Source organism: Megalobrama amblycephala, linkage group LG9 (genome assembly GCF_018812025.1).
Source record: "Megalobrama amblycephala isolate DHTTF-2021 linkage group LG9, ASM1881202v1, whole genome shotgun sequence".
Lineage (NCBI taxonomy): Eukaryota > Metazoa > Chordata > Actinopteri > Cypriniformes > Xenocyprididae > Megalobrama > Megalobrama amblycephala.
This window is the reverse complement of record NC_063052.1, coordinates 14,186,033-14,208,926: the sequence shown is the minus strand read 5'-3', so window position 1 is coordinate 14,208,926 and position 22,894 is coordinate 14,186,033. Positions and strand designations below refer to the sequence as shown.

General features: G+C 36.6%; 1 protein-coding gene across 1 annotated transcript in view; it reads left to right on the top strand.

Moving 5' to 3' along the window:
• The window catches only part of csmd3b (CUB and Sushi multiple domains 3b), a 521,564-nt gene that overhangs the window by 51,251 nt on the left and 447,419 nt on the right, over nt 1–22,894 (top strand). Inside the window, 1 exon segment of the mRNA XM_048201776.1 lies at nt 16,528–16,750. Coding sequence (XP_048057733.1) covers nt 16,528–16,750 — 223 coding nt within the window.

Sequence of the window (22,894 nt, the reverse complement as noted above, 5' to 3'; positions counted from 1 at the left end):
AGCTACACAGGTGCTGCGTTCCACTTTACTTCAGGACACTGGTTTATTAAAGCAGGAGACCAGCTGCGTCCTTCACTTTCACAGCTCCTCCAGCTTGTTTAAATCAAGATGCTTTCTGTGCTCTGAAACCATTACCTGTGGGGAAAATAATAAAATAACCAACAGTTGGTTCCCTTACACTGGCATGCTACATGTCAAAGCACTGCCCATAACTATTGGAAAAATCTGAATAAATTAATTTCTTTCTTTGTTTTCCAATTTGAAGGGAAAGCTGTGATGTAACTAAGTGGTTGAAGTTCTGGGCTGGAAACCAAAAGGCTGCAGGTCTTAATTCCATAAGGTTCAATCATTGAGCTTTAATCAGTGCGCCACTGAGCTTGTCATTTAAAGAGGACCTATTATACCCTTTTACAAAGTCTTGATTTTGTTTTTGGGCTCTACCAGAACAGGTTTTCATGCTTGAATGTTCAAAAAACACATTATTTTCCACAAATACTCCATTGTTGCAGCTCCTCTCTTCCCAGTCTGTCAGTAACGCTCTGTTTAGTTCCTGTCTCTATGAAGCCCCTCCTTCTGAAAAGCACACTGTGCTCTGATTGGTCGGCTGGACCAGTGGTTTGTGATTGGTCAAGCGCTTCGAGCGTGTTGGGGAAATGTCCCGCCCCTTACCACTTAACTCAACCAGGCCCCGCCCCTTTATTTTGTGTATGCCGTGGGCAGGAATTATTTAAATGGAGGCATTTCAGGGAGTTCAGAAACAGTGCACACTTATATAGACAATAATGGTTCAGCATGTTGTTGTACTGAAGAAGGCTTGAACATTCTTCAAATTTGCTTCTTTGGTGCTCCACGGAAGAAAAAATACACAGCATACAAGTTGGAAATTATATGAGAGTGTGTAAAAGATGCATTTTGTGTGTGTGTAAGTTAGCATAATGCTATTCAGGAAGTTAGAAATAGCTTTGTTTGTAGAGTGTAGGATGTAAAGGTCACGGGTTTATTCATGAGTTTCAGCAGAAACCTGTCAGAGGGCATTTATTTTGTAGTAGTTATGTGTAGTGGTTAAGATTCTACGGTGGCCCAGTAGTGCACAACACAACGAAATTAAAAAAGCAAACATAAGTTCACAACACAACGAAATCGAGACACAACACAACAGAATCGAGCCACAACACAACGAAATAAAGCCACAACACAACGGAAATGCTCCCGACCACTAGGGGGCTCTCAGAGCTCGGTAAAGTTAGTTTTCCTTGCCACTGTTCTATAGAGTCGGCAGTAATATCAATACCACGATTAGTTTAAACAGTATGTAACCACTGCATATCGACATGAAATATTAATTCAATATCACCTACGTGCAAAATAGCTTCATATTTAGGCCTATACTTGTGAATGATTTGACGCGCTACCACGGCGCATGATGAAGGGAACGTCTGCCAATCCCACTAAGTGGTTAAAACGTATAATTTGTATTCATTAAAATTACTTTTAACATTTAAAAACAGACATATTCAAATTCCAAAGCTTGTCAGTCTTACCAACAGGAACTAACAACCTTTGGAATTTGAACATGTCTGTTTTTAAATGTTAAAAGTAATTTTAATGAATACAAATTATACGTTTTAACCACTTGGTGGAATTGGTGGATGTTCCCTTTATCATGCGCCGTGGTATCGCGTCAAATCATTCACAAGTATAAATATGAAGCTATTGTGAACATAGTTGATTTTTAATTAATATACCATGTCGATATACAATGCTTACATACTTAAAACTAATCATGGTATTGATATCTTTGTAAAACTGTCGACTTTATAGAACAGTGGCAAGGAATAGTAATATTACCTAGCTCTGAGAGCCCCCAAGTGGTCGGGAGCATTTCCGTTGTGTTGTGGCTTGATTCCGTTGTGTTGTGGTTTAATTCCGTTGTGTTGTGGCTTTATTTCGTTGTGTTGTGGCTTGATTCCGTTGTGTTGTGGCTTGATTCCGTTGTGTTGTGGCTTATTCCGTTGTGTTGTGGTTTAATTCCGTTGTGTTGTGGCTTATTCCGTTGTGTTGTGGCTTGATTCCGTTGTGTTGTGGCTTGATTCCGTTGTGTTGTGGCTTATTCCGTTGTGTTGTGGTTTAATTCCGTTGTGTTGTGGCTTATTCCGTTGTGTTGTGGCTTTATTTCGTTGTGTTGTGGCTTGTTTCCGTTGTGTTGTGAACTTATGTTTGCTTTTTTAATTTCGTTGTGTTGTGCACTACTGGGCCACCGTAAGATTCAGAGATAATAACCAAAAGAATACTGGGTTGATTTGGTACCAAAGCCATTGTGCCCATGCGCCGGGGAACCGCTCTATAGTGTCCTTATGTGAAGGTCATGGTTTCGATAAATAAAGATTCAAAAGTAAAAAGAAAAACATCATTCCACAGGCTCTGTTCATGTGGTTATAAATAATGATTCCATGCTTCAGCACCTTTTCCACCTTCATCCTTCTCTCAATTTCCAGATATCCAGCTGTAGGCTGAAGTGTTTTGGAGGTGTCATTATTGGAGCAATTTTAACAATCCAGAAAACTGAGACAGAACTATCTGTGAGAGTACAGACCGATGACTGAGGGTGTGAAAGATGCTATTGAAGATGTAACTGTACAGAAAAGAGGCGAGGGAAATGATAACACAACAGAGGTGAAAGAGGGCAAGAGGATGTCTGAAATGTCTGGAGCAAAGCAATCTGTCGGCTAGAATGAAAGCCCAAATAAAGTGGGAAGCTTAACTGAAAAGCAGCATCCACAAAGACAGTCTGAACTTCCAGACATTTGCCTAATATGGTATTTGTACTTTATAAATATTCTACTATATTTAGTGCTGTCAAAATTTGATTTTTTTTTTTTCAGTTTAACGTGTTAAAAATATTTAATGCAATTAAAGCAGCATCCATTTTTTGGCTAGCGTTACATTATATGATCACGCTATCAATAAACTCTGTATAGAATAAAATCTGTATAGAAAATTGACATAAACATATGAGAATCCATCAATATTTCTCCAAATGTGCATGCTTTTAAACTAAAAACCTATAGTCAGACTATTTGCATCACAGAAATACATTATATTTTAAAGAATATAATAGAATACCATTATTTTAAATTGAGCTGACACATGATTACAGAGGGTTTTCACAGCCTACCTGAAGGCCTCATTATTATGCAGCACCATTAGAGGTTCTTTATGCGATTCTTTTGTCTTCTCAGGTGTAAATGACCCATTATTCATGAAGATTCACGCCTCCACGCATACTGTGTTTCTTGACAAAAAGTGTCTTACAAAAACTAAATCAATATATTGTTTTATATGAACAAGTAGGCATTATAATTTTTACATAATTTTGAAGCAAAAACTCTAATATTTTTGGCCTTATTTCAGTGACTTAATTTTTTTGTTTTTTCAATAACCATGCATAAACGTTATTCCTTCAAAAACACAAACATGTGCATACATGTTCCTCACATATTATGGTAGCCTAGTTTGTGCTGAATACAGTGTAATGACACTTTTGTCATTAATATGTTTATGAACAACTGAAAAAAGCACAAATGTCAGGGCATGTCAAAACTTCTCCAGGCCCCAAATCAGCCTCAGACTCCAGAGGGTTAATCATGCAAATGCTTTTAAACGATTCGAACAAACAAGATACACACACGACTCGTGTGCACAGAAAGACACGCGTCAGTATGGAGCTCTCTTTTGCACTTGAACAAACAATAACAGAGAATTATGCCGAAATGGTCGTTTTGTCGAGTGTCATCTTAAATGAGCTAAATAACATCTTAAAAGACTTTTAAAGAGCTGTGAGGAAATGAGATGCGCATCAGATCCATGTCATGTTCGGCTGCTCTTAAAGTGACAGCAGCCTAATAAACCAGTTGCTGTGATGTCTGTCATTAATGTTAATCAAAGAACAAAGATAAAAGGGAAAATTTTAGCTTTAATAAGAATTAATCTATATTTAATGTATAATTTATGCAGTGAAGGCTGTAAAATGTTTGATAACGTTTATTTCTCTTTATTTGCTACCTGACAGGCCACAGTTAAATATGACATTTATTATAATGGGTTTATGTGAAGATTGTTTTAAGTTTGCTTGAAATAAAAAGTTGTTGTTTTTTTTAAAGCCTAATAAATGTTGAAATTGATAGCTTTCAGTTATACTGTAATGTTGAATGTCTGTAATTAATGTTTAGAAAAAAATAATAATTTTCATATAGACATCAGTAGCAGCATTAGTATCAGTGATAATGGCATTCATTCATAAAAAAGATGCCATTAAACAAATATTTAAAATACACTGTATTTAAGTTGTTTCTACATTAATTTGAGAGTAACTGTGAAATTATTACAATTTGAAAAAAATTAAAAACTCCAATCTTTTAAACTTGATTAATTACAGAAAAAAATGTGTGACTAAATTATTATATTATATTATATTATATTATATTATATTATATTATATTATATTATATTATATTATATTATATTATATTATATTATATTATATTATATTATATGTAACCTTATTGTTGTTGATTTTTACATATAATAACCATATATAACATAGTATAAATATAAAATACCAAAGCCTATGCATCCTTATTCTATAAAATAATTAAAAAAATGAAAACCGCTTCTCTTGAGTCTAAAGAAATCCTGCTTTGTGGCCATTAAGCTTTCCAAAAAACGAGTTGCCCTGCTTTTTTTCTCCCCATTTTTCCTAATCATCTAAAAACCCAGACAGGCCTGTTTTCTCTATCACAGAAGACGAGTTGTGTAGGATTAGGTTAGTGATCATTACAAAGCCTACCTTTACTAATGAGCTAGTGTCAGCCACTACCCTGTGACAGAGAGTGTGTGTGTTTGTGTGTGTGTGTGAGAGAGACAGTCGGACAGACAGCGTGAAGAGAGTGTGACTGCGAGCAGGCTGATTAAGGCAGGTGCGGAGGGTGTTTGCTGTGGATTTGTGTGTGTGCATGGGAGACAGCTGGAGGGCTTTGCCTGGGTTATTAGAGGACTGAGGAGCCATCAGGATCGATCAGCTCCGCCAAGACGACCCGACATGTAACCGATGCCCCTTTAATTAATCCTCATCACCCAGAAACACACACACACACACACACACACACACACACACATATATATGCAGTGAATTGGAAAGTCACTAGACTCCCAAGTATTGATGCATCCCTCCTGTCTACATGGAACATCAGACCTATCCTGGATAATAGGAGTGTGCTATCAGTGATTAAATGTTTTCACGAGAAGGGCCATGTTATTTGCATGATGCAATTCACGATTATTAAAGTGGTACAGACTGTTATTTAATTAAATATAATTAATGTTTGTTTGTGTGTATGTATGTGTGTATATATATATATATATATATATATATATATATATATATATATATATATATATATATATATATATATATATATATATACTCGCCGGCCACTTTATTAGATACACCTTGCAAGTATCAGGTTGGACCCTTAACATGACGCCACATGCTAGTGGATGAGTTGAATCAACTCCACAGCAACTACATAAATTTCTCCACTAACCATTCAGAAACGTCCAGTTTCATTCTAAAAGTTGTAACTTCTTCCTGAGTCTCTCCATCAGTGTCGACTCCGGTTTGAACAATGTAAGGCTGAACACCGTTACTGACAATCCTCATTTTGGCTGCGTGAGATTCTCCAGCTTTGTTGTTGAGCAACCGAAGCGTGAGCTGTTAAAGCTCCGCCCTCTTCTGGAAAGGGGGCCGGGAGCAGCAGCTCATTTGCATATAAAGGGACACACACAAAATAAAAGCTCGGTTTTGAACGTGAAATTGCTGAAAGTACTATAGAAATGTACAGTAAAATGTAATCTAAAAACAATACTGTTTTAGATTATGCTACTGTAAAAATGCAGTGTTAACATTTAATGTTTTCATGATAAAATTGAATAAAACAGAATTTAAGAAAAATAATAACCTGTTTTTATCAGGCCCTACATGAGAAAGGACCAAAAGATTGAGTGCTTGCCTTTGGTAAATTATCAAATTAGTGAAATGCTTTGTTCAGTCATCTAAAAACCCCTGCTTAATGCTGTCAAACTCTAGTGCCAAGCACTGTAATATTAAAGCTTTTGTTTTGTATTATGGTTCAGTTATGGATCCAATCAAGATTCATATTACATGCATGATTTAGACCATCATTGTGATTAATGTCATGCGGCAAATGTGTGACCCACTGTGCGTCTTCACTCCTAATTCGTGTGACAGTAGACGCTTAATCCCAACAATTATCACCCAACAAACAAAGCTCGGTCTACCAGACAGACGTGATGTACGACCTCTCACGGTGACGGTCGTGTCATTTTTCACACCGCCTCGCCACCGCGTTCCAATAACACTATCTGGCCTGTGATTGACAGTTTGATCGGTTCTCCTCCGTCTCGTCCTTCTTCCATTTTCCGCTCATGCTAACGACATGCTGTCTGAGGGAGCTGATCTGTCATCGTTCTCGTTCTCTGTCTTACTCATACCGCCTAAAGCAATGGTCTTTTTGTGCAAGGCAGCAGGGGTTAAATGCATTCTATACATTGCTAAGAGCTCATTTTGTCTGTCAGTGACATGTGACAGTATAGATTGTGTGCCGGTGCGAAGGGGGGGATATGCAGTGATGGCGAGGGCCTAGCATCAGTGACATTTAAAGGACAATGGGGTAAAATCTGAGCAAGTTTCTTTTTTCACCCTCATCTGAAACTTCTGATTGTGTAGATTCCTCTTGAAATTACTGGATTTTGCATGCAACGGTAAATGTGACTGCACCTTTACAAATAAAGTTTTGTGCCTCAGGGTGGATAAACACTTCATTTCCCAGAATGCATTACCTGTGTTGAATTTCTCTCCAGAAATCCTGTCATTCCAATTTAACCTGCTATGGTGTGTGGACAATTCAATTCAGATTCCAACAAATTAACTGACAGGAACCCAGTTCTTCGATTCAGAATTTTGCACAACACATAGTGTGCGATTTTTAAATGTAGGAACCAAAGAGATATATCAAGACACTGTTCAAAAACATCTGTGTGCATTTCACACACATTTCCCTTTGAAACTCTACATGCATTTCACGGCTTCCTCAAGCTTTCTCGCCAAGGATCTCTCTCTTCAGTCTCTCAGGTGTGTTTTTCTTGCATACCACCTATAACCGTCCCTCAGGTTGGTTTCATCTTGTCTTCAAGAACTCCATCTATCCTCTGAATCATAGGGTCCTACCTTGAGGATACTGCTGTCATATCAGTCGAGCATTAAGAAGACAGCATTCCCCCATCCAGTGAGGACAGTGTTCCCATGAAATCTGAATGTCACAATAAGTTTTCAGGTTGCTGATTAGTTGTAGCAGATATACACTGAAATCTTATAAACACCTTCATAGTAGACATATTCTGCTAGCCCTATCAAATAATAAAGGAGGGATGTGAAAAAGCAACACCTTCTGGTCAGGAGTGAATACTTCAGTGTTGTTTTGGTTGCTAGATGGATAAATTAGATTTGTCCGGTGGATTCGGTCCTCGTGTACCTTAAACCACAGTTAATTGGAGCCACAAGTGGTGCTGAAGGACTATGTCTGGAAATAGGTTATTTTATAGACCTTTATAGACATTGTCTTCTTTTTATACAGGCTTATAGAAGTTATGTCTCAAAATGTATTGAATTGTATGTGCTATGCATCTATAATGCCCTTTGCATGAATCACGTGGATAGTTGATATTTTAAGCACAAAAATATGTGCATGCATATATCTAGTAGAACAAATGCACCTAGTGCACAGCATAATTTGCTGCTTACATTTTTATGTTCGAATGCGATCAATACTTGGTACAGTGCAAGCCATTAACAACAGTGCAAATGACATTTAACTTAAAAACAAAACAGTTAACAGGTTTTTCATGAGCATTTGATGAGCTCACTAGATTTATTAGATGATTAGACTATATATCTGTAATACTGTAATATCTCTGCATTTGTGTCATTTTTTCAGAGCATCTTTAGATGGGGAAAATTCTCATTCGTTGTGATAGGGGCTATTGTTTCATGGTCTACTGAGAATTAGAAGTAAGGAATTGGAATTAAATATTCCTTTCATCTGACCGTTTCTTTTAAAAAGACTTTGTCATTGGGGAGTGCAGTTTAATAATTCATTAAAGGGAAAGCCTCGCTTCCTTTAGAAATCTCATTTATCTGTAGAAAAGCTTTATTTGAGGTTTAATAATAATCTGGCATCCAAAGTCCTGTGGCAGGTTAGCAAATTTCGACTCACTTGTGGATTAAGTTCTGTGTTGTTGTTTTTAAAATTAAAAGCATAGTCATTACACATGTGATTAGTTTTTTTGCTAACACAGTTTACTTAAAGCCTTTATATATAATGCAAGGTATTCATAATGTACGTTATAAAGCATTATGTCTTTTCATAAATAATTGTAACCAAAGTTAAAATGCATTATAGTATTTGAAGATTCCTCATTACATCTGGTTGTTTGTCATGTGTTTTAATGCATTATACTTTCTAAAGTTGATCAATGAATAGATAAGTATTATAACTGTGGTTACAATTATTGATGAGACCATACAATGCATTACAAGGCATAATTAAAAATGCTTTTAAAATGCACTACACATAAAGGCTTTAAGTAAAGTGTTACCATCAATGAAATGTGCTATAAATATGCCAGTGCTGCTACATTTAGCAGGAAATTGTAACTATCACCTCATTGAGCATTTACTGTATTAATCAGCTACTTTGACTGAATGCATTCAGCTGCATCAGAGAACAATGGTCACTGATTGACCAACATTTACCAGGTTCATGGCATCAGATATTGTGTTAGTTTGGGATTTTTATGGTCTTTACAACGAGAACCCTATATGAAATTTGATCGAGTACTTTGATGCATGCTTGTTTGTTATTGTGGTGTCATCATAGATGATTGGCGTCCAAAATGTTAGGTACAAAAACTGAAATGTTGATTATCATTTTTCATGTTCAAACATCACTTACTAGTGCATAAATGAATTCAAGTGCATTAGCTAAACTGGCTGAATTTAAATGGAATCTATCCCGAACATATTGTACTTGTACACATTCAGTTGTTGTTCTTATTCAGGTTGACTGCAGAAACTGCTAAATGCTCTCAAATGGAATTAAAGCAGATTCAAATCGATATAGCATGGTACAGATAGGTCTTGTTTAAGAGAGGTCTTGGCTTATGCTTGGGTAAAAATAAGCTTGATCTTTCTTTCTTTCTTTCTTTCTTAAAGACAGAGTCTTGCCAGACTACTCAGCTGCATTGTCAGGGGTAAGAAAGATGTGATGTGGAAACGCTGACCCAGGTGGCGCCAGCCTTTGTTGTAAATATGGGGTGGCAGGAGGAAGCACGAGTGAAATACAGAGAAAAAGAGAAAAGAGTGGCCAGCTGCCAAGGTAAAAACGAGACACAAACCTTTGCCAAATAAACCTGGACAAGAAGAGAGGACGAACATACCACCTCGCCTCACACCTCAGCAATCAGCATGAACATCTACATAGTGTCGGGATCAACAAACAGCTTGAGAAAAGAGCAAGACATGCTTCTATCTCTGCAAGAAAATGAGCAATTAGCAGTGTGTACACATAATAATAAGCACAAAGTGGTAAACACTTGAGGAAAGCAGATTATTAGTGCCACTTTGACCATCTTAGACCAGCTAGAAATCAGCTAACATCTTATCATGTGTTTTGGAACATGCTAACTGGTTACTAGCTGGCCCAAGATGTCTGCCAGCTTAGATGGACAGCTAATGACTAGCTTGGGCCAGCTAGTAACCATCTAACATGTTCCAAATCACAAGCATCCATGGTTTCTAGCAGGCCCAAATTGGTCATTAGCTGTTTGACTACCCCTTGACTGCCAGCTGGTAGATGGTTTGTTGCTGGTGCAAGATGGTCTACCAGCACAGATAACCAGCAAATGGCTATCTTGTACTAGCTAGAAACCAACTAATATGTTTCAAAGCAGAGCATCCAGTTGTTTTGGAATATGTTAAATGGTTTCTAGTTGGTCCAAGTTGGTCATTAACTGTTAGACTACTACTTAATTCACATTTCAATTCAATTCACATTTATTTGTATAGCGCTTTCACGATATATATCATTTCAAAGCAGCTTTACAGAGAATGCATGTCAACATCACAATTTAAGAATGCAGTTAGCAAATAATGTAATAATTTAGGCAATTAATTTACAATCACTGTTAGCAGTTTAACTGAAGGTAGAAGCAATGAGCTCCTGGAAAAATGAATTACATTAACAATAATTAGGATAAAGAAATTGGGCAATGTGCATGTTGATCCAGATGATTGCGTCTTCTGAAGTCCTCGCAGGAGTTGGCACCATCTCTTCATCTGAGGTCGTCTTAAGAGGCTGGATCCAAATTGAAGCTGATGCTGAAGCTGCAACCTAATGACTACTTTGTACCCACTAGAAACCAACTAATATGTTTCAAAGCAGAGCATCCAGTTGTTTTGGAATATGTTAAATGGTTTCTGGTTGGTCCAAGTTGGTCATTAGCTATTAGACTAACATTTGACCACCAGCTGGTAGCTGGTTTGTTGCAGGTCCAAGATGGCCCAGGTTAGATGGACAACTAATGACTAGCTTAGACCAGTTAGAAACCATCTAACATGTTCCAAATCACAGCTTCCAGGGGTTTTGAAACATTGGTTTCTAGCTGGCCTAAGTTGGTCATTAACTGATTGACTACCCTTTGACCGCCAACTGGTAGATGATTTGTTGCTGGTCCAAGATGGTCTACCAGCTTAGATGACAGCAAAGCAGAGCGTCCAAGTGTTTTGGAATATGTTAACTGGTTTATAGTTGGTCCAAGTTGGTCATTAACTGTTAGACTACTACTTAATCACCAACTGGTAGCTAGTTTGTTGCTCTTCCAAGATGGCTCAGGTTAGATGGCCAGCCAATAACTAGCTTGGACCAGATATAAAACCAGCTAATATGTGCCAAAACACAGCTTTAAGGTGTTTTGGAGCTTTAAGGTGTTTTTAAGGTGTTTTCTAGCTGGTCCAAGTTGGTCATTAGCTGTTAGACTAACATTTGACCACCAGCTGGTAGCTGGTTTGTTGCAGGTCCAAGATGGCCCCGGTTAGATGGACAGCTAATGACTAGCTTAGACCAGCTAGAAACCATCTAACATGTTCCAAATCACAGCTTCCATGGTTTTGAAACATGGTTTCTAGCTGGCCTAAGTTGGTCATTAGCTGATTGACTACCCTTTGACCGCCAACTGGTAGATGATTTGATGCTGGTCCAAGATGGTCTACCAGCTTAGATGACAGCAAAGCAGAGCGTCCAAGTGTTTTGGAATATGTTAACTGGTTTATAGTTGGTCCAAGTTGGTCATTAACTGTTAGACTACTACATAATTACCAACTGGTAGCTGGTGTGTTGCTCTTCCAAGATGGCCCAGGTTAGATGGCTAGCTTTGGAGAAAAGCGTCAGGTAAATGACTAAATTACGACTGCTTTAGACCAGCTATAAACCAACTAATATGTTTTAAAGCACAGTGTCCAGGTGTTTTGGAACATGTTAACTGGTTTCTAGTTGGTCCAAGTTGGTCATAAACTGTTAGACTACTACTTAATCATCAACTGGTAGCTAGTTTGTTGCTCTTCCAAGATGGCTGAGGTTAGATGGCCAGCTAATAACTAGTTTGGACCAGATAGAAAACCAGCTAATATGTGCCAAAACACAGCTTTAAGGTGTTTTGGAACATGTTAACTGTTTTTTATAGCTGATCCAAGATGGTTTGCGTTAAAGGATGATGGTTTGGCCACCAAATGTCTCCATCAAAGATTTTTGGAGGTCTTGACACATCCAACAATTACATAATAGTAATAGTTTACCTAACATACCGTATCTAATAGGAAAAATGGAGTTTGTGCCTCTAAACATATCTTTAAAATAAGTATGTTTGCTTACTATGCTGAATAAATGGCAAAAGCATATAATTGATCACCTTGGCTAACAATTAATGTTTCTATTGGAGCATCTTCTTAAATCCTTGTGAAATGAAATAAATTGTGGTTAGTTTAATTTCGATGTTGCTCAAGCTTACGACATGCCAAACTTTTCATGATCTCCTTTTCATCACTGGCTCAAGTGAAGTTGTTTATGTGAGTCAAGATTTTAGCGCCTTCCTTCATAAGAAGCTTACATCCTCTCCTTAAACTCTACCCTACAACATGAATCACCAAGAAACTTTTGAGATCATTCCCTCAAGCCATACATTTACTCAGTATTAAACTTCAAAAAAGAAGCCCACAATGTTCATAATGGGCAGAGGCGGTCAGATGATTCAACGATTCTTCTCTCTAAGCTGATGATCACCTCATCTACAGCAAAATCTCCTGAAAATGTAGGTGTCTTGTGGGATCTTTTCTGTTCTGCTAGAGATGTGTAGGTGCCTTAAGTCCACATAGCCAGCTCTACTACACTTCTACCTCTATCCCCATGTTAATTAGCCCCTTAAGGGAGAGAAGAGAGATAAATAGTAAATCTTAATTAGGTGTTTTATTTTTTCATTATGGGTATGTCAGTTTGGTTTATCAGGAGCTTCTCAGATGCTATGCTGAGCTCTTTTAGTCCTCGTATTAGATGGAGTGGGCTAAAATCTCTGTATTAATCTTGTTACTTAAGTAAGGGTGAGAACTGGACAATCTTCCAGCTGTCTTCCATCTCTGGGGACTCTAATAAGGGGGACACGCTTGCAATGAAAGAGATTTATTTCCTCACCAAAGGAAAACTATCTCTTTGTGGGTAGCATTTACTTCTCTTTAACCTGCATTACTCCCTAAACTAATCTTAGAATGGCTAGTATCATGTGTTATGGTCCCTTGGAAACTATCTTAGTAAATACCTCAAACTACTTTAACAATTGATACATATGGCGATGTACGAAACGTTGTGCATTTAGCTTTAACACATTTAACTTTCTTTTGAAACTCAGCTAAGCTAATGTGCTAGCCATCTAATAGCTATATTTTACTTCTTTTCATTGATAAACATTGTACTTTTCTTTTGCTGTTCTGCAAATTGTGGCTTGTAAGTGCATATAAATCTAATCTACCTTTAAATACTACCAAATTAAGACTAAAGCATACTTACAGGCACAGCTAACAGATGTTCCTTATTTTGTAGCTTCTATTAAGCATCAATTCTTAAAAACTGCAATAAAAAATACTTTTATAGCACCACTCCATTCCTGACTGTCTACATTATTCACTGATATTTTAGTAATGATTGCATGCAGTGCAATATTTCCTCACATATCCCTGGACCTGATTCTAGCCCACTACAAAGATACATAATAAAATATACATTACGTGTGATGCTGAATAAAGTGTGGCATTTCTTATTGCATCATAAAGTAACCAGTAAATGCCACTTTGGGCTAAATCTTTGTTCTCTGCATGCATTTTATGGCTTTGATTACACTTAGTCTGTGATTTAATAAAGGTTTGCTGGTAGGAATGCCAGAGCTGATCTACTAACTTCGTTTTTTGTCATTGCGTCTTTCAGATGTGCAAAACGGCATGTCTTGCTGTGTCTTGTTTTTCTTAATGAATATGTTTTGGTGTCCTTTTATATGCATAAAATACAGGACGGTATCAGTGCAAACAGAATAAATTGCATCTGCAAGTGATTTATCAAGCTTGAAAGTCATTCAGATTTGGTAAATGCCTGTGCAAATTCATTACAGCCAATACGCAGGTATTAATTTGATTTAGGTATTACGATCAAGTGCTTATGGACAATAATGGGTTTCCACTGAATATCAGGGTTTTAAAATATGAAAATATCATATGCTTTTATCGATAGACTATTAACATGAATATATAAGTATATTTACTACATATATTATGGATGTCAAACCATTTTGCAAAATCCCCCACAATTCATCAAAAAGCACACATATTTTGTTAGATTGCACATGCAAAATATACCATTGTATGTTGTCATAGCAAATCTACAACCCACGAAACTGACCATCAGTGACCATATGACTGGCTTGCCTCCTCACAGACGCAGTCAGTCCCTTTGCTCTACTCTGAGATGCTGAAACTAATCATTGTTTGTGTGTGTGTGTGTGTGTGTGTGTGTGTGTGTGCGTGATAGAGTGTTTCTTCCTCACACTCCTTGGCGACCACGTTGGTGCTAATTTCCCATGGCAGCTTATGGCGCAATTAGAGCCTGGAGGGCCTCCACCCTTCACGCTGAATCACTGACGGGCCACTGAACAATCAGGGGAGGCAGGAAGCAGATCGTACACATGCCTAGGGTTGTGAATAGATAGAATGAATATTTTTGACAAAATAAAAAAGAGGCAAAGTTGCAGAAGTTCTATCCATCCATCCATACATCCATCCATACATCATTATTTCAAATATAGTTCCTTCAGATTTGTTAAATAATGGTAGATTTACTCACTTGCTTTATTACAAATGATGTAACAAAGTATGCTTTTAAAGGGGTGGTTGATTGTGATTTCACTTTTTTAACTTTAGTTAGTGTGTAATGTTGCTGTTAGAGCAAAAACAGAGTCTACAAAGTTATGACACTCAAATTTCAATGCAAAGGGGAATATTTTCTTTTAAAGAATTCGCTTTTTAAGGACTACAACAAACCCCGGGTTGGTGACATCACTAACCCTAAAATTTACATAAACCCCGCCCCCGAGAACATGTTGGCTGCGTGAGATTCTCCAGCTTTGTTGTTGTTGAGCTGTTAAAGCTCCGCCCTCTTCTGGAAAGGGGGCAGGGAGCAGCAGCTCATTTGCATTTAAAGGGACACACACACAAAAACGGCGTGTTTTTTCTCACACCCAAATAGGGGCAAATTTGACAAGCTATAATAAATGATCTGTGGGGTATTTTGAGCTGAAACTTCACAGACACATTCTGGAGACACCAGAGACTTATATTACATCTTGTGAAATGGCATAATTGGTCCCCTTTAAACTGGTGAAAAAGCACAACCTTTGACATTTTTATTAATTCTGTAGTTTATTATGAATTATTATTATTCAAACTTTTTCCCAAATAAATAAATAAATAAAATGTGGATTGATTGATTGATTGATTGATTGATTGATTGATTGATTGATTGATTGATTGATTGATTGATTGATTGATTGATTGATTGATTGATTGATTGATTGATTGATTGATTGAAAAGCATTCTGACTCTTTCAGGGTTTCAATTTTGAGTATCACTGTATAATATTTTTATATAGCCATCCACTGGACTCATGAAACTCTGATTTTTAGTCTGATTCTTCAGACCCTTATGTCATAAACATGTGATGATTATCTACTGTATAGCCCAGGGCCAGTGAATAAAACACATCTGAACACACATACACACACACACGTATGCGTTTGCAACCTTAAAGCTTAGAGACTGATGGGCAAAGACAGATGAAATACCTTCCAGATGTGAGCTGAATGCTGGGTTAATGTGGTTCATTGTGGCCACATTCCCACAAATATTCCAAATGATTGTCCCAGCTCAGCGTTGATTAGATTTGGACAGACTTTGCCTTCCAAACTGATGTTATCTGCTCAGGTTTTGTGTTGCAATATGCGATAGAACTGGTTCCGTTGATTCATTAGTCATCAGATTGGATTCAGGGAATTGGGTTGCTTGAGTCGCTTCTGTGTTGAATTCGTGGGTGAGAGAGGGCAAAATGGCGGTCCGTTTGAAACGTACCCAGATCAATTCCTCTCACAATGTGGCAATAAATTACAACTTACAAAGCTCAAAGGGATACGAATTCACTGTCTAGCTGCTGCAATGTGCAACATCGAGTGTACAGCTGTTTTCTGTGACAGAAAAGCTGTTAAATTTTCTTTAGATTAAAAGCTGCAATGTGGTCATTTTCTGTGATCATAAAATGATCAAATTTCCATTTTTGGGTGAAATATCCCTTTAATTATTCAGCTATAGTGTTGATTTTAGAGTGTAAGCTTGAGGATTGGCTTCATGGTCAGTACAGTCTGACGTTCATTCCTGGCAGTTTTATTATTTTAAAGAGGACCTGTCTCACAAGCTTTCAGTGGAATTCAATAACATATTGAGTGAAGGAAAGCTTGTTTGTATAATTAAAGCAATCTTCAATTAGAAGCTACTGTCATGAGGCCAATGGAAATCCTATATTTTACACAAAGGTGTTTTTCCATTTTGGGAATATATATATATCAAACAATTAAAAGCACATCCCATAACAAAGGAGGGGATTGTTGGTTAAAATAGAATAAAACTAAATTTTCTCACCCTCAAACATTTTCAAACTGAACATTTTCTGTGAATTATAATTTAAGTGAAACGTCATAATTGTGTCATACTGCTGACTCTAGTAAACACGCCTCTCTTTTTTTCTTTACAGGTTTCATATATACATGTGGTGGAACATTAAAAGGAAGGAATGGGACCATTGAAAGCCCTGGTTTTCCATACGGATATCAGAACGGGGCAAACTGTACATGGGTTATTGTAGCGGAGGAGGGCAACCGAATTCAAATAGTCTTTCAGTCATTCGCGGTGGAGGAGGACTATGACTTTTTATCCCTCTACGATGGACACCCGCATCCAGCTAACTTCAGGACGAGGTGGGTGCTGTTTATAATGACTGATTTTCATGAAGCATACAGCTGCATCATTACTGTATCAGAAGTTAATGTGAGAATAAAATACAGAAAACTGTGCATATCTTATCATGGGAGGATGGGGGAAACACTTTGCTGAGTATGATTTACGGTGTGCCTGTAAGCAACTTGATTGTGATGCCAAATGAAAGTGCTGCCAAGAACGCTCCCTGGATAATTACTAAAAAAAAAATAAAAAAAAATTAAGCACTATTTTCTAACTTGGCCATTGTTTCATGGACTCCTCTATCTTTACAATCGACTCTCAGGCTATATAAAGTTACATGCATAAAAGCTTATATACATAAAACCTTACGGTTAAACCTTTAATTTAAGAACACAGATTTGTAGGGCTTTGAATGGATTTAACAGACATTCTCTGCAAACACAATAACTATGTATTCTACTAAAACAACTCCACCAGTTTATAAGTTCACAACACCAGTGTGAACATGCATAAATGGTAAATGACTGCCTCGGTTGAATTGCAGGTCATTTATTTGCATGTCTGTGCTGTTTTTGTCAGAATTGAGTCAGAATTGTGTGATATAAACTTGCAATTGCGAGTTATAAAGTCAGAATTGCATGATATAAAGTCGCAATTGTGTGATATAAAGTCAGATTTGCTAGTTATAAAGTCAGAATTGCATGATATAAAGTCGCAATTGTGTGATATAAACTCACAATTGCATGACAAAGTCAGAATTGCATGATATAAAGTGAGAATTGTGAGATATAAAGACAGAATTGCGTGATATAAAGTCCAGAATGATATAAAGTCAGCATGATATAAAGTCAGAATTGCATGATATAAAGTCAGAATTGCGTGATATAAAGTCAGAATTACGTGATATAAAGTCGCAATTGTGTGATATAAAGTCAGATTTGCGAGTTATAAAGTCAGAAATGTGTGATATAAACTCACAATTGCGTGACAAAGTCAGAATTGCATGATATAAAGTCAATTGTGATATAAAGTCATTATAAAGTCAGAACTGATATATAAGTGTGATATTGTGTGATATAAAGCCAGAATTGCATGATATAAAGTCAGAATTGCATGATATAAAGTCAGAATTGTGAGATATAAAGACAGAATTGCGTGATATAAAGTCGTAATTGTGTGATAAAGTCCAGAATTGCATAATATAAAGTCAGAATTGCATAATATAAAGTCAGAATTGTAAGTTATAAAGTCCGAATTGTGAGATAAAAAGACACAATTACCCTTTTTATTTTTTATTTAGTGGAGGGAACAAGCTTCCATAACTGGAGAGCAGACAAGAAAGTTAAAATGGGACATAAATCTTGTATTATGTGTAGTAAACATGTTAGTAAGGTATACAGAAGTTCATGAATTTTTCTCTCTTAATCACCAGATTTTTGGTTAAAATCTATATGATTTATCTCATCTTATACCTAGTTTATCACCATTTTTGTCTTTACTATTTAGTTAATAGTCCTGCAGCGTGGCAGATTTGTGTGTGTTTGTGTCTTTAGACATGCATACGTGCATATTATGCATTAGGCAATGAAGTAAAGGTGGTGTGAAGGGACTCTCTGGGATTTGGGGTCCCATTTGCGGAATGGATCGATATCTGAACAGATCCCAGCTGTTAACCAGTCGACATAATGCAGTCCGGTCCCTCGTTTCCATGGCAATCTGTAAATATATGCCATACATGAACCTTTTTTTATAATGTACTTTTTCTTCCAAAACCACAAACAACTGTTCAGAGTCACCTCCTCTCCAAACAGGAAGTTAAAAAAGGACAACATGAAAAGAAAACAAGTGATGTGTTGCCCAAGGAGGCATTTTGCTCTTGTAGCCTCTCATTTACTTCTCCTCCTCTCACTCTTCCTCTCATTGCTCTCTTGCTGTCCTGCAGGGAGGAGATATTAGAAGGGTAGGTGTGGAGATGAAGAAGGAGGAATAATGACAGAGCTTAATTAAACAGTTCAAGAAGTAAATAATGCAGGATTCTGCAGGCACTACATTTGTGTCTTGCATTGCCATGTTTGCTGGCATCTCAGACAAATTGCATGTTGCTATTCAGCCGTTTTAAATTATGCACTGCAATTAGGGATTGAGCTCTCTCTCTCTCTCTCTCTCTCTCTCTCTCTCTTGTCTGGTTGAAAGGAGATATATACTGCTCTTTTATTACATCTTCTACTACCATCGTCCTTAGAGGTCCACCACAATTACATTGTTGTGTCTAACAGCCAATTATGTTTAATATATCTTTATATATGGCCATATATATGTCCTAAATACCTATATTTAATTATTCGTATTCATTTAGACATTTTAATGACCCCTATCCGAGCACACTGAGGGTGTATTGACCTATATAAAATGTAATTGTCATGTCACTGTTTTTTGCGCAGCTGGTGCATTTGTTTATTCGTTTGTTTGCTCGTTCTTTCTTTCTTGCCTGTGAAACCTGTGTGGGCGATGGAGTCTCAGATCTTGATGGGTGATAGATGTCTTCTGTCCTTATTTTACATCAGTAATTATTATTAATGTGACCTGGCTGGGGTTCTAAAAAGAGTGCCGTTTAAATTAATTATAGACTAACAATGCCAGGGACTGAGTCTGACATCTGAAGATTTCAGTAATTAATCTTTAAATATGTACAGATCTGTCTGAATCATTTACAGCTTTGCGCAGATATATCAAAACAAATTCTAAATAGGTTAAATGACCGTTTGGTTGGCAGGCAGTTAAGCGTCCCTTCTCAAACTGTAATTGCACAAACATCTGGTATTCTGTTTTTAAAATATCACTCGTGTCTTATATATAATGGTTCACTGATATGTTATTTTTCAATAACCGAGTGGTCAGAGTAGCTCATATACATTGTATTTAATCAAATATAATGAAAACAAATAAGAGAGACTTTGACATCACCTCTTTGGTGATCTTTGCAGTTTTAATGACACGTGCTACAATGATCAGTCAAGTAATTGGGATCATTTAGCTTTAAATTTGTAAATGAGTGCTGTTGTGGTGTTTTTGTCATAAATGGCTCTTAGCGAATCTTTTGAATGAACTATTCAAAGACTTGCTCGTGATCAGTGTTGGGGATGATAACGCATTACATGTAACGTGAGATATGTAATCAGATTACTTTTTCTAGTAGTAACTAGTAAACTAATGCATTACTTTTAAATTTACAACAAAATATCTGAGTTAGTTTTTCAAATAAGTAACACAAGTTACTTTGTTTTCCCATTTATTGACTGACAGCTTTCCTGTTCCCATGTTGAGAGAAATCGGGACTAAGTGCAGAGGTGTTGTGTGCACTGTGTGAACATGATGGTTATTGTAGTTCTAGACTAAATGTGAGCAGACATTTACTGATAATTAGGCATTAACATCACATTTGTGTTTGTTTATTTATTTATTTATTTTTTATGCAATAGTAAGAGTGTTAAATATTCTCGTCCTTTTCTTCTGCAATCCAGAATGAACTGCGCTTTCTACTGTACAATCATGTTTTTTTTTTTTTTTTTTTCCTTCAGCCTGAGGCTCATTCATTTCACTTTTGGTGTGAAAGTGCCTTTACATTACATACAAATTTTTTACTTTTTTTGTACTTTTGTACAAAATTCAAAAACAAACAAACACGCAAGCCCAGCCCAGGTGATAAAAACTAATGCAAAAGTACTGTAACACATTACTCTTCATAAAAAGTAATTTAGTAACACAATTAGTTACTTTTTAGGGAGTAACACAATATTTTAATGGATTACCTTTTAAAAGTAACTTTCCCCAACACTGCTCATCATACTCAGATAATTACTCGTTGCCTTTACCAGTGTAGTTTTGTAACATAAAAGACAGACTGAATTAATCAGTGCACAAATTTCAATGATTTTTTTGGTGAGCAGAATGAAAAGATACGAGTCACTGGGATAAATCAAAATGCTAATCACTAGTTAAAGCTTTTAAATATGACTTTCATTAGTGAATAATAATGTATCTACAACAATAATAATATTATTGTTGTAATGCATCTACAATAATAATAATAATAATTATTATTATTATTATTATTATTATTGCGGTTGTTGTTGATGTTGGATTAATACCAGTTAATCATTATACACCAATGTAGTAATAATAATAATAATAATAATAATAATAATAATAAACATAATGATAACAATATTTATTTTATTTATTTATTTTATTTATTTATATTTTATTGTATTTTTTAATAGTAAAAATATTTTTTATTTTAAATTTTTGTATTTTTTATTTATTTTATTTTTATTTTTTATTTCACATATTTATTTATCATTATTAAAATATTTGTAAATAATTAACTGCTTTTAATATAATAATATTGTTGTTGTTGATCTCTCAGTATAATGTTATCTAGTCATATATCCTAACAGTCTTTTATCTATTAGTAATTATTTCATCTTATTACATTGTGCTCCCTTTTACCTTCACTTTGAGATACTGTATATTTTCTTCTCTTTCTTCTCCTCACGCCCCCTCCGTCTGTGCAGGAAGCACTCATACATGTGGCTGCCGGGCTGCAAGCGGTTCATGTAGTAACGCTGGGTGTCACTATGTGTGTCAGACTGTGAAAGAGAGAAAGAGACCCCCTGAGTGAAGCCAGGTGTAATTTCAGACGCTTAGCCTGTGGAGCTAGCAATGTAATTAGTCATCAGCATGTAGTGGGGATGGGACAGAGGAAGCGAGAGCAGCCACTGGCAATTATTCATCCCCGTCCTGTCACTCAAAGCTACCCATCGCCATAAATCACTTGCCGTTTGTTTTGGCGTCTGATGGAGGTGTCAGCGCAGGAGCACTGTACTGACGCATGGACGGAATGTGAAAATCAAGAGGTGCTGAGATTTAAACTTAATTCAACCCTGTGTCTTTTAGTCATGCATATGCATGAGATGCGAATGCATGCCAATACAGGAAGACTGTGAGTTGGTTATAAAAGCATGCAGCATGCCTGGCGGATAATGGGGTGACTCGCGAACAACTGACATTTCTCTCTTTTCAAACAGATTACATAAACAGAGAATATTTTTGTACAATTTGACTTACATTATTTAAAACCTGACATTTCAAAGTTTTTTTTAGACATATGTCATATGTTTGTGTGATAAGAATTCTCTAAGTTACAGTTCATTTTCTGAGGAGTATCAGAATGGACTTCATTCAGTGAGAGACGACAGATAGTTTTCTTTATTTTGCAAAAAGCACAACATTTTGTTTATACTGGGAGTGCACACAAATAATAGTAGACATTCTGTAGTTTCAATTGATGCATCCCTTTTACCCTTTTATAGTATTTTAAGTCAATTTTGGTGCTATGTGAAGAAAATCCAGCAAAACACGCCAACGCCAGAGTGTTAATTTTGGTGCACTATCCCTTTAAATGCACTGCTTTTAGACCTAATGCTTACCACAGCCATTCAGTTCATCATGTGAGAGGCTGTAAAACCCACAAACAAACCTCTCCCCTTCATTCAGTCACTCTCATTACACTTTCTAGGAATGCAGGGTGAAATTCATTTAACCATGGGTTACTAGTATCGACTGTAGGCTTTAGAATACAGTCTGTCACTCCATTATATTCCAATGGCCTGTGAGAGGAGAGTGACACGTCATTTGTGTGGCTTCTCGAAAGATGTCTCACATACCAAGTGGCTTGTTTTGAATAGCCAGAGAGGGAGAGAGAGTGACAGGCTACGTTTTATCCCTATCTAGTGGATGTAAAGGAGTAGCGGTCTGGTCTGTTGCTGTGCAGTGTTTTCTGCCAAGAGCAAAGCCGAGGTAGAGGGAAAGAGGGCTCTCTCTCTTTCTCTGGCTCAGTCTCATTCTATTGCACTGTCTAGCTTGAGTTACTGACATCTTGTGGTAAATGTGCAAAGTGCAGCGTAGACTTTAGTGTTTGTATGTACAGCTGTATTCTGCAAAAATCAGAAGTCATCGATTGATTGTCAGTATATGTGTGTGTCTGTGTTTTAATAAATATATACTAGTATAAGTTTAGGGTCAGATTTTTAAAATGTTTTTGATCAAGGTCTCTTATGCTCTGCAAAGCTGCAATTATTTGATCCAAAAAAACAAATATA